This window comes from Helianthus annuus, chromosome 16, assembly GCF_002127325.2.
Source record: "Helianthus annuus cultivar XRQ/B chromosome 16, HanXRQr2.0-SUNRISE, whole genome shotgun sequence".
NCBI lineage: Eukaryota > Viridiplantae > Streptophyta > Magnoliopsida > Asterales > Asteraceae > Helianthus > Helianthus annuus.
Genome location: NC_035448.2, coordinates 42,627,721 through 42,639,901, shown reverse-complemented (window position 1 = coordinate 42,639,901; position 12,181 = coordinate 42,627,721). Strand labels below are relative to the sequence as shown.

General features: G+C 40.8%; 1 protein-coding gene across 1 annotated transcript; it reads left to right on the top strand.

Moving 5' to 3' along the window:
* Positions 1–343: 343 nt before the first annotated feature.
* On the top strand, positions 344–1,542 carry LOC110898012 (BCL-6 corepressor-like protein 1). The gene is made up of 2 exons (XM_022144751.1): positions 344–907; positions 958–1,542. The coding sequence occupies exons 1-2, from the start codon at positions 344–346 to the stop codon at positions 1,540–1,542; spliced, it is 1,149 nt and encodes a 382-aa protein (XP_022000443.1).
* Positions 1,543–12,181: the final 10,639 nt, after the last annotated feature.

Genomic DNA, 12,181 nt, shown 5'->3' with positions numbered 1-12,181 from the left:
AAAAGCATAAATACACTTTTCTCAAAAATTATATTTTAGTCTTAGAGGCTGAGGGAGGTTCAGCCTTAGAGGCTGGGGAGGTTCAGCCTTAGAGGCTAGGGAGGTTCAGTCTTAGAGGCTGAGGGAGGTTCAGTCTTAGAGACTGAAGGGTTCAATCTTAGAGATTAGGGAGGTTTAGTCTTAGAGACTGGGAGGTTGGTCTTAGAGACCAGGGGGTTAGTTTGAGAGACTAGGAAGTTCAGTCTGAGAGGCTGGGAGGGTAGTCTAGGGAGACTAGGAGGATTACTTGTTTGCTTAATTGTGACTTACATGTTTATTTGATTTCATGTTGATATTTGTGCATATGTGTGGTTATGTTACAGACACCGTGGTTTCTTCTTCCGACACAGGAGTATCGGACACAGTGGACCCTATGGCAGTTGTGTCAGACGATGAGGTACCATCAGAGGGAGACGTATACACGTCAGACACCACGAGTACAGATGACGATGATTTCCAGCCGTTCGCTCTGCCAGACATCGGAGTTCAGATACAGCCTGCTGATGGCATTCCTGCTGGGGATCTACCTCTTGCGGTGATCCCTGCTCCCATTCCGCTTGCTGCTTTCCCCGTGGTGGATGCGCCACTCGATGTCGTATCTGATGACGACATTGATCTGTTCGAGGAGGGTCCGCCTGAGGACGACTATGAGGGCGGGGCCCCGATCGATGTTGATGTTGTCCTTCCTGTTGCTGAGGCCCCTGTAGAGGAGGCCCCTTTTGGTTCACCTGTCCCAGACTCGTTGGAGTCTATGGCATCCGCGTCCCTGCACGACCAGGGTGTGCAGCATCACTCCCCTGACGCCGACCCTGACGTGGCGATGTCAGCTGCACCTGGTCCGTCACACGAGTTTGAGTTTGACCATGAGGTCGATGACGATTTTGATCCAGTTTTCCCCCTGATTTCGATCCTGACCAGGACATCGAGTTTATTCACATGGACAAGCCCTTAGAGGCGCCCGTAGCTCCTATTGATCCGTTGTTTGACATCCCTGCCGATTTTGACATGGACCTTGTTGACCCTAAGCCTGTCATGGCCCCCGAGCCAGTTGTTGCTCCTGATCCTGCACCAGAGCACGACCCTGTTCTTGATGATGCACCAGCTCTTGCACCACCCATTGTTGATCTTCCCGTTGTTGCTCCACCAGTGGTGGATGATCCTGTTATTGATGCACCTATACCTGATCCCGTGCCGGTATTGGTTGACCGTGCACCTTTCGCCGCTCACATAGATCCTCGTTATGCTGACACCCGCAACGGGTGGATCGATGATGATGACGATTACCCACCGTTTGTGCTACCTGTCACTCCTCCAATAGCACCTGTTTCTGCACCCACTGATATTCCATTGTTTCACCCACACACCACTGATGTTCATCGCACCGATCTTCCCATTACGCTCCTCCAGGACATACCCCCACCTCGTCCTGGAGAGGGTTCATCGAGGCAGCCGCCTGTTTCAGTTCCACCTGTACTGTCATCACCTTTTCCGTTTCTGTCATAGTTTCCTCATGTTGCACCACCTTTCATACCATCGAGCGAGCCATTTTTGTGGACTACGCCCCATGTTATGCCATTGTCTGACCCGTACCACCCATTTCATGTGGGGTACACTACGAAGGATATACTTGCGTCGCTGCAGCTGCAGCAGGACGCCCTGAGCCGTCGTATTCAGGAGTTGGAGAGAGCTCCACGTCCGCCTTGTCACTGTCAAACCCCCTTTGCAGCACCGCACACTCCACGTCCGCTTTCCCCTGATTCAGACGTTTGTTTCTTGACTTCTGAGCAGCAGATTGCATATTTGCTGCGCATCTGTCGTGCCTTAGAGGAGGACTGGTTGCACATGCGTCGCTTGCTTTTCTCTCATTTTCCTCTTCCTCCTCCGCCATCAGCATAGGTATTTTTGGTTTGATGCAGGTCGATCATTTTGGTGAGAAAGTCGCGATTAAGCCAGTTTACGAAGACTTTTGAGAGATCACACTTTTTGTATATGATATGTGTAGACAGATTTGTATTTTTGGGGGTAATGTAGCCCCGTGATCTTATTTTGATATGTGATGTACTATTAAACATGTAAAACAGTATTGTGGTTGTGATTAATGAAGCTCAATGGCAACGTTCTCACTACATGCTTTGTTGAATTATATGTTTTAATTTTATAACATGTGATGTTATGTGATTGATGAATGTTATTACGTACGCATATTATTTACTTACTATGACATGACCTACATAAACATCTTTTAGAAGATGTCGCCACGACGTGACCCGCACATGCCCACTACTGAGGCGGAACTCCAAGGGATAATCGCCGCGGCTATAGCCCAGTATGCAGCTTCTGATGCAGAGACAAGCGGAAATATCTCGAACAACAACGACAATAACAATCCACCCAATGGTAATGTTAAATCGTTTGAGATATATTACAATACATTTGGATATTTATAGCATGGCCGCTAATACCATTTGTAAATTCTAACGTATGTGCAGGGTGCACCTACAAGCGATTCCTCGACTGCAAGCCCGTAAATTTCGACGGCACTGGAGGTGCTGTTGCGTTTGTTAGGTGGGCTAAAAAGACAGACTCTGTCCTAAGGATGAGCAAGTGTGCACCTGAGCAACAAGTGACCTACATCTCAGGGCTGTTTCTGGATGGTGCCCTATCATGGTCGAATCTGCAAGTGCAAACTTTAGGAGAAGTTGCTGCTTATGTGTTAACCTGGAATGAGCTGAAGGAGCTCATGAGAAGGAAGTACTGCTCACGTGCTGAAATACAGAAGCTAGAGACTGAGTTCTGGCACCTAAGAATGGAAGGTCCTAAGATTGCGGAATATGTTCAGAGATTTCATGATTTGTCCCATGTAGTGCCGTACATGGTCACGCCCGAGTTTAAACGTATTGAGCGCTTTATCTGGGGATTGGCACCTCAGATCATGAGCATGGTTACCACGTCCAAGCCTGCAACGATCACGGAAGCCATTAATCTCAGTGTGGCATTTACTGAGGAAGCTATTCGATTGAACAAGTTTTCGGTTACTGAACCGAAGAAGAAAGAGACTCATGTGGAGTCATCTTGTGAAAATAAGCGGAAATTTTCCAACTTCAAGCAAGGTACCAGTAATGTGAACAAGAAGGGTGAGACAAGCACACCGGCCAGAGCCACAACCGGTGTCGAAAACAAAGGAAAGGGTCACATGGGTACTCTGCCCAAGTGTGATACGTGCCAGCGCCATCATTCTGGTCCGTGCAGACTGAGAAAATGCGAGTCATGTGGAAAGAACGGCCACACGAAGGATACGTGTTGGGTCGGAACTGGTGCTGGGCGTGTTGGTAATTGAGGTAATGGGAATGGTAATGGAAACCGCCAACAAGGAGGAAATGGCGGAAATGAAAACCGTGGAAACGTTGCGAATCAAGCTGGGAATGGAAATCGCAACCAAAACAACACTCAAGGTGGAAATGGGAATGGAAATGGTCGAGGACCGGGATGTTTTAATTGTGGGGATGTTGGGCACTTTAAGAGGGAATGCCCAAAGCTGAATCAAGCCCGTGGGAGAGTATTCAACATAGGCGCAAGGGAAGCGCGCCAGGATCCAAACGTTGTCACTAGTACGTTCCCTATAAACCAACGCTTTGCATCTGTTCTGTTTGATACTGGTGCCGATTATAGTTTCGTATCGTCAGAATTTAAGAACATGCTTGGATTAACCGCTAGTAAGTTAGATAGTCCGTACTCAATTGAACTGGCTAATGGAAAGCTAGTTGGGGCGAATGAAGTTGTCCAAGGATGTGTAATTGAGCTAGGAGAATGCGAGTTCACTTTGGATCTACTACCAGTCGAGTTGGGAAGTTTCGATGTAGTAGTAGGGATGGATTGGTTTACAAGCAACAAAGCCGAGATTGTTTGTCACGAGAAGACCATTCGCATCCTAATAGAAGACGGAGAGACGATCGTAGTTCATGGGGAGAAGCGCGATACGCCTCTGAGAATCATCAGTTGTCTGAAAGCTAGAAAGTGTTTACAGAAGGGATGTGTTGCCTTCTTGGCACACATCGTGGATAAAGAAGTTGTTGAGACAAAGATCGAAGACATTCCAGTCGTAAAGGAATATCCTGAAGTCTTTCCAGAAGACTTGCCAGGATTACCGCCACAAAGACAAGTCGAGTTTCACATTGACTTAGTTCCAGGCGCCGCGCCTGTGGCTAAGGCTCCCCACCGACTTCAAGAGTTGTTAGACAAGGGATTCATCAGACCAAGCTTCTCACCTTGGGGAGCTCCAGTTTTGTTTGTCAAGAAGAAGGATGGTAGTTTTCGTATGTGTATTGGCTACCGAGAACTGAACAAGTTGACTATCAAAAATAGATATCCTCTGCCGAGAATTGATGATCTATTCGATCAGCTGCAAGGTTCAAGTTACTACTCAAAGATCGATTTGCGATCAGGTTATCATCAGTTGCGAATACAAGAGGAAAGTATTCCCAAGACTGCTTTTAGAACTAGATATGGACATTACGAGTTTCTGGTGATGCCGTTTAGGTTGACAAACGCACCAGCCGTTTTTATGAATTTGATGAACAGAGTTTGTAAACCGTACCTCGACAAGTTTGTGATTGTGTTCATCGATGATATTTTGATCTACTCGAAGACGAATGATGAGCACGAACAGCATTTAAGAGCCATCTTGGAGCTACTTAAAAAGGAGAAGTTGTATGCCAAGTTCTCGAAGTGCAAGTTCTGGTTACGCGAAAGCCAATTTCTTAGACATGTGGTTAATGGAAATGGAATTCATGTGGATCCCACAAAGATCGAAGCAATAAAGAATTGGGAGACTCCAAAGACGCCAACCGAGATTCGACAGGTCTTAGGTTTGGCTGGGTATTATCGAAGGTTCATTGAGGATTTCTCAAAAATCGCTCAACCTTTGACTTCCCTTACGCAGAAAGACAAGAAGTTTGATTGGGGAGACAAACAAGAAGAAGCGTTTCTGTTGTTGAAGAACAAACTTTGTGACGCACCGATCTTATCACTACCCGAAGGAACGGACTATTTCGTGGTATATTGTGACGCCTCGCGTCAAGTTTTAGGTTGCGTGCTAATGCAGCGTCAGACGGTTATAGTATACGCTTCTCGCCAATTGAAGGTTCACGAGAAAAACTACACCACGCATGATTTGGAATTAGGCGCGGTGGTATTTGCGTTGAAGATCTGGCGACATTATTTGTATGGCACGCGATGTACAATCTTTACTGACCACAAGAGCTTGCAGCACATATTTGACCAGAAGGAGCTTAACATAAGGCAAAGCCGCTAGGTTGAACTGTTGAACGACTACGATTATGAGATCAAGTATCATCCAGGGAAGGCGAATGTGGTCGCCGATGCCCTAAGTCGGAAAGAAAGGATCAAGCCCATAAGGGTTAGGGCTTTGGAAATGATTGTCCAGACAGACCTCTCATTGCGCATTCGTGCCGTGCAGAGAGAAGCTCTCAAAGAAAGGAATATTGAGGACGAGTATCTCCGTGGAATGGAGAAGCAGTTGGTACCAAATGAGGAAGGAACTTTATGCTTCATGAAACAAATTTGGGTTCCTCTGTTTGGTGGATTGAGAAAGGTTATTTTCGATGAGGCTCACAAGTCGCGATACTCGATTCATCCAGGTGCAGATAAGATGTACCAAGATCTTAAGGATTTCTATTGGTGGCCAAGGATGAAAGGCGATGTTGCGGTATACGTTGGTAAATGTTTAACTTGCGCCAAAGTGAAAGCCGAATACCAGAAGCCTTTAGGTCTTTTACAGCAACCTGAAATACCCAAATGGAAATGGGAATAGATTTCAATGGATTTCGTAACAAAATTGCCAAGAACGCCCAAAGATCACGATACTATTTGGGTAATAATAGACCGGCTAACGAAATCTGCGCACTTCCTGCCCATCAGGGAAAAAGATAACACGAGTATACTTGCTGAGATATACATGAAAGAGATCGTTGCACGACATGGAGTGCTTCTCTCAATCATCTTTGATAGGGATGGAAGATTTGTGTCAAGGATTTGGCAATCCTTTCAAGAAGCATTCGGATCTCAGCTGAATCTAAATACAGCATTTCACCCGCAAACTGATGGACAGAGTGAACAAACGATTCAGACATTAGAAGACATGCTGCGAGCTTGCGTAATGGATTTAGGTGGAAGTTGGGACACTCACCTACCATTGGTCGAATTTTCATACAATAACAGTTATCATGCAAGTATTCAAGCCGCACCGTTCGAAGCTCTTTATGGACGCAAATGTCGATCACCGATTTGCTGGGCTGACGCAGGTGATAGACAATTAGTTGGTCCGGAATTGGTCTAGGAGACGACAGACAAGATTGCACAGATCCGAGAACGCATCAAGGCGGCTCACGATCGACAAAAGTGTTATGCGGACCGAAGAAGGAAACCTCTGGAATTTGAGGTAGGAGATATGGTATTATTGAAGGTTTCACCCTGGAAGGGTGTGGCACGCTTTGGAAAGCGTGGAAAGTTGAATCCACGTTACATTAGCCCATTCAGAATCCTGCAAAGGATTGGGCTTGTAGCATACAAATTGGACTTACCTGCTGAACTCAATGGCGTTCATGATACATTCCATGTATCAAACCTGAAAAAGAGTCCAACTCAAGAAACAGTTGTCATTCCTGCCGACGAAGTTCATATTGACGAAACACTCCACTTTGTCGAAGAACTAGTAGAGGTTACTGATTGGAAGATTAACAAGACACGCAGGAGTAGTGTCAAGCTCGTCAAAGTTCGATGGAATGCAAGACATGGCCCAGAATTCACGTGGGAACGTGAGGATCGTATGAAAGAGAAATACCCCCATTTATTTCCCAAGACCCCTGCAACTAGAAGCAGAACCTAAAATTTTGGGACGAAATTTTCTTAACGGGGGAAGAATGTGACAACCCTCACATTTACATTTACAGGTATACGTACACTTAATTAATATTTAATTTATGCTTAATGGCTGTGCTTGATTACAACTGTGAACACACTGCTTTCTGTTTTCTGTTACATACATACATACATATGCATCCCATTTTATACTGTCACTACATTCATTACACACAAACATTAGTGACAAACTTAATGCACAAACCACAGTTAGCACACTAAACGGATAACCCAGAAAACATGCTGACAATGCCAGCACCTAGACAAACAATGTTTTTGAGGCCAGTATGAGCCAGAAATAAAATACTACACTAGTAAGGAGTGTAGGGAAGTGAGGACCATAAAACTGCGTCACTAGGTGATAGTTATAGTGCCTGGAAGTGCCTAAAACACACTTTAAATGCAGAATTCTGCACTTAATACTCAAAATTCAGCATTTAACAATGCTAGAAAAGTGCAAAAATTTGACAAACTAGTCCTAGATACTTTCTAAAGTGTTGGGAATTAAATGTGTCACTAAAAGTAATATAAAAGACACTTTCTGGATTAATTTAGCACTTTAACGGGACAACACCCAACCGAACAACCGGACTTTACGCGGAACATAAAAATATTGCCAAACACGTTGTTTTTATTTTTCTGAGCTAGTTAGGGTCCCCGAACACCCTAACACACTTTATATTATATAACACACCATAACCATTAACTAAACACTTGTTACTTAACTAGATCACTAACTAAACTAGTAACCATCAATTGAAAACCAACCCCATAACCCCCCCCCTCCTTCGAACCGGTTATGGGAAGTGGGGACACCCCCATGATCTTTTCATTATTTTATTGGTTGATGTTGGTGGATAAAGAACATGTTACATGGTGGTTAAAGATGAAACTTGATTTATATAAGAAACCTCAAGGTCTTGAGCTCATCACATTCCCAAGCATCAAACAAACAACACCCTTCTCCTCTCCTCTTCCTTGTGTTCGGCCGACCCCAACCACACCCACCATCATCTTCATTCAAGCTTTTCCAAGCAATCTAAAGGCATCCAAAGGTGTTAGTGATCATACAAGTAAGCTTGGTGTGTTCGGAAGCTCAAGGACCGCTCTCGTTTTCTTTTAACCACCACTTTTATACTCTTGAACTCCCCTAGCCTTGTGCTAGTAGTAAGCGTCTTAGATCTTCATCTTCTTCATATTTTTGATGGTTAATAGTAAAAAGAATGGTGAAATCTCAAGAACTCTAAAGAACATAATCAAAGTCTTGGAACATAAACTAACTAGTGACGAAGTATGGTTAAAGTAATGATGAAATCATGTTATTCTTGTGTTGTTATGTTTGTTGATTGTTGTTTACTAGATAAAATGATATGGTACATCATATAGACTTGCTAGATCATGTTTAAAGACATGAACTAGCAAGATGTGAAAGTTAGAAATGTTGTGGATGATGGAATCATCCACACATAAACTATGAACTTGATTAAATGAGTGTTTTCTTAAAAAATAAAGATCAAAGTAGGTTGTAAGCTTGTAGATCTATAGATCCATGAGTGGTTTTTCGAAAGAACCAAGCGAAAAGTATGAGTTTTGTCAAAACTTGGATCTTACACAAACTTAACATATTTTTAGTGGATAAACAAGTGTAGAAACACTTGTGTGACAAGAAAATTTCACAAGGAAATATTTTTAGAAATTATGACTAGAAGTTGTGAAAATACAAACTCTTTAAAAATAAAGTTTTTAAAGAACCAATCACATTTTTAAAGGTAACAAGACTTACTAAGTATGCTAGTAGGTTACTACATATTTTTATAAATTTTTCAAGTTCATAAGTTTATGGTTTATGCTCACTTTTGTCAAGTTTGGTAGTTAGAGATTGTAAGTTGATGATTGATAATTGTTTGAATGATTTTACAAAAGAAAATGATATGCTAGTAAGCATGGACACCTCCATTTACAAAGGAAACCCTGGCAAAATTTTTCTTGAATTCCAACACTTAGAAATATTTTTCTAACAAGTGTTTACAAATATATTTTTAACTTGGTTTTCAAAATAAACTTCGCCGTGATTTTTATTACAAAAATACTAAGTGCCGGAGGTTGATTTTTGTAAATAAAATTGGATAAATATATATTTAGAATATATATATTTTATACTAAAACTCTTGTGTGATTATTTGTTTATTATGTGAACTAGTTATATTATTTTTAGTGTAAAAATAATATAACTACTATATACTATGATATTACAACTCCAAAATAATACCCAAAACTCTCACAAAATAAATATTTAAGTTACGCAAGTATTGTTGTATTACGAAGCGCTAAAACGTCACTTATGTATATTTCAGATAAATACTCTCATACGTATATTTTTATTAAAATATTATTTTGGAAAGTCTATGAAGTAAAATATAATATTTTTGGGAAAAAATATATATATTTTGGAATTAAGATGTTTTAGACAAGTGATTAAAATATATTTTTCTAAGTGGGACTTGAAATATATTTTTCGGAAATTACAAGTGTACATGTATAAAAACCCCCATCCTTGGGAAGGAAATACACTTTCAAAATAATTAAGAAGTTTGAATACGAAATAGTTACCTAACTATTTTCCTAAATACAAAAGTTAAGTTAAAATAATTATTATTATTATTTTAACAAGTATAATATCAAATTAACGCAACTCAAAACACTAAACCCTAAGCCAAGGCACGGCCTGTTCGTCTAATAGACATTAGTACGTGTAGGTCGTCACGCAGCAGATCGAGTTTGGGATTGACGTTACAGGATACGCACTTCTGTGAGTTCATGTCCCCCTTTTCTCTTTACTGTTTTCACTTTTATACTTGGGGGGTGAAATACATGCGACAATTATTACAAACATTTATTTACATGGTATGGTTAGCGTAGGGAGGGTTTACTACTAGATCATGTGAGGGGTGGGTACAACACTTAAGGCCATTAATCCTCGTTGTTAGGACCGAGGGACACAAGAGTGATAGATCTATTTGGGTGTAGCGAGCCCACACCCGTGAGGCCGGGGCGGCCCATAGAGGTGACTGTGTCTTACCGCCGAAGCCCGGTAACAAATTTGCTAGGTTTGAGTTTTCCTGCACTTTCTCACACATACCAGTGGCTTTGCAACCCATTGGTGATCTCTTTTTCCTTATTGCTACATACCAGGGACTTTTATTCATACATTAAAGGTTTATACATACTCACTTTTACATGAACTCGCTCAACTTTTTGTTGATTTTTCAAACTACATGTATTTCAGGAAATTAGTGGATCTGGCGAAGTATGCAATCGTGTCAAGCTGCGTAGGGAATAATGAGGTCATCCAGGTTTAGGAAGTGTGACCCTTGCCTGGACGGGTTACAAGTCTTAAACCATATTTCTAGTTAAGTCTTTTGTTGTGTCGTATGAACATGTTTTTAATTATGTCATGGTTGTATTTTGTTTTATGTGTATCGACTTTTAAAACAATGTTGTTGGGGTAACTTTTAAAACTTTATGAATGGGTGACTATCATGTGTTTTAAATTTCATATAGCATTGATATGATTGTGCTATGGTATTAAGAAGTCACACCAAATAAACCCACGCTTCCGCAAAAGCCAGGGTGTGACATGGTAACCACTAGATAACCTCCCGTTATGTATTGACTGGAGTACTTAGTCTTTGGTTATCACAATTAATTGATTAGGTTAGTCCACTTATGTCTATGTAAGTGTTCGATTAAACACATAATTGAAGTTAACTGCAAAACCTGAATTCCGGAGGAAACATTCCTTCTCTTATTGAATACAATCTTATTTCTTTTTCGTATTAACAATCAATCAATCAAAATCAAATCGATAGTTTATTGTTTTCGTAGTTGTTAATCAATACTTGGCATAATACACTTTCCACAATCCTCCCTTGGTTCGATACCCTGCTTATTCTATACTAATAGTTTTAATAGGTTTTTGCATGTCCATAACGACAGACATCAACTGTGTGTATTTTTACTGTTTTTGTTCAGCTTTTTGCATGTTCATTGACGTTCCATCTTCCAAGTTTGGCGTTTTTTAATGGCTTTAAGTAGTTTTTGGCCTTTTTTTCATTTTTAGCTTTTAATAATACTTCTCCAAATTACTTTTGGCGTTTTACTGCATTATGGCGTTTCACAATCATTATGACTGTTTGGCGTTTTATTAATATAATGTATTTTTTATTCTTAGTTGAAAAATGCATAACAAACAACAGAAAAAGAAATTTAAAAAAATTAAAAATAGAAACAATTCATCTTCCAAATTTTCACTGTCATCAGTCTCTTTCTTCTTTGGAACATGCTCACTGGCGGTTTGGCTTTGTCATGCTTATATTTTTGTGGCCGTTTGGAAAGACAAAATGACGTGATTTTTTTGTTTGAATATGTATCTTCAAACCACTCATCACTGTCGTTCGTCTCTTCATGCCATTATAATATTCATCAATAACAAAACACAACAAATGATATAAGTCTGACACCGACATCTTTTTGTTTATGATCTGTCCATCTCATGCAGCAAAATGTTATTTGAGTCACAACACCTCAGGGAAGAATGCATTCTCTGAAACTTCGCGTAGAACAATATTGAATATACAAGAAACGAATTCTTTACCTTTTTTGGCGTTTTACTGAGGAAATAGTGTATCTGAAAGAAACATCGATTTTTTGGAATCTTTGATGTTTGAGTGTTTTGGTGTTTTCTAAGATGATTGGTATATAGTAAAATATGGCATTTTTGAGTAGGTGTGTTTGATGTTTTGGCGATTTTGGCGTTTGTAAGATGAATGGTATATAGTAGAAAATATGGCGTTTCAGGTTCGGGGAGTGTGTTTTTATGTCTGAGATGTTTTGTTTATATAGGGATGTGTTTTGGCCCATATTGGCGTTTTATTCATTAGTTTGACGTTTGGTATAGAAGTGTAAAGATCCTTTTACCCTTAATGAAGCGCGTCCACTTAATAGAATTCGTGTTATTTACGAAAACGCCACCGCGCCAATCTAGTCCATAGATTGTTTTGATCGGACGATCCATAAGCATTCTCACCGTTCTCACACTTCCCACCGTTTTCTCTAAATCCTGACCCTATATATATATATACACATACATATATATATATATATATATAGGGGACCGCTTGAATGAGAACCACCTCGAGTTGTAAGA

What these genes read in the sequence shown, in the direction of transcription:
- LOC110898012 (XM_022144751.1), top strand. Translation starts at nt 344, where the DNA reads ATGTGTGGTTATGTTACAGACACCGTGGTTTCTTCTTCCGACACAGGA. An exon ending in AGTTTGAGTTTGACCATGAG is followed by an intron (nt 908 to 957) that starts GTCGATGACGAT and finishes GATCCTGACCAG; the next exon opens with GACATCGAGTTTATTCACAT.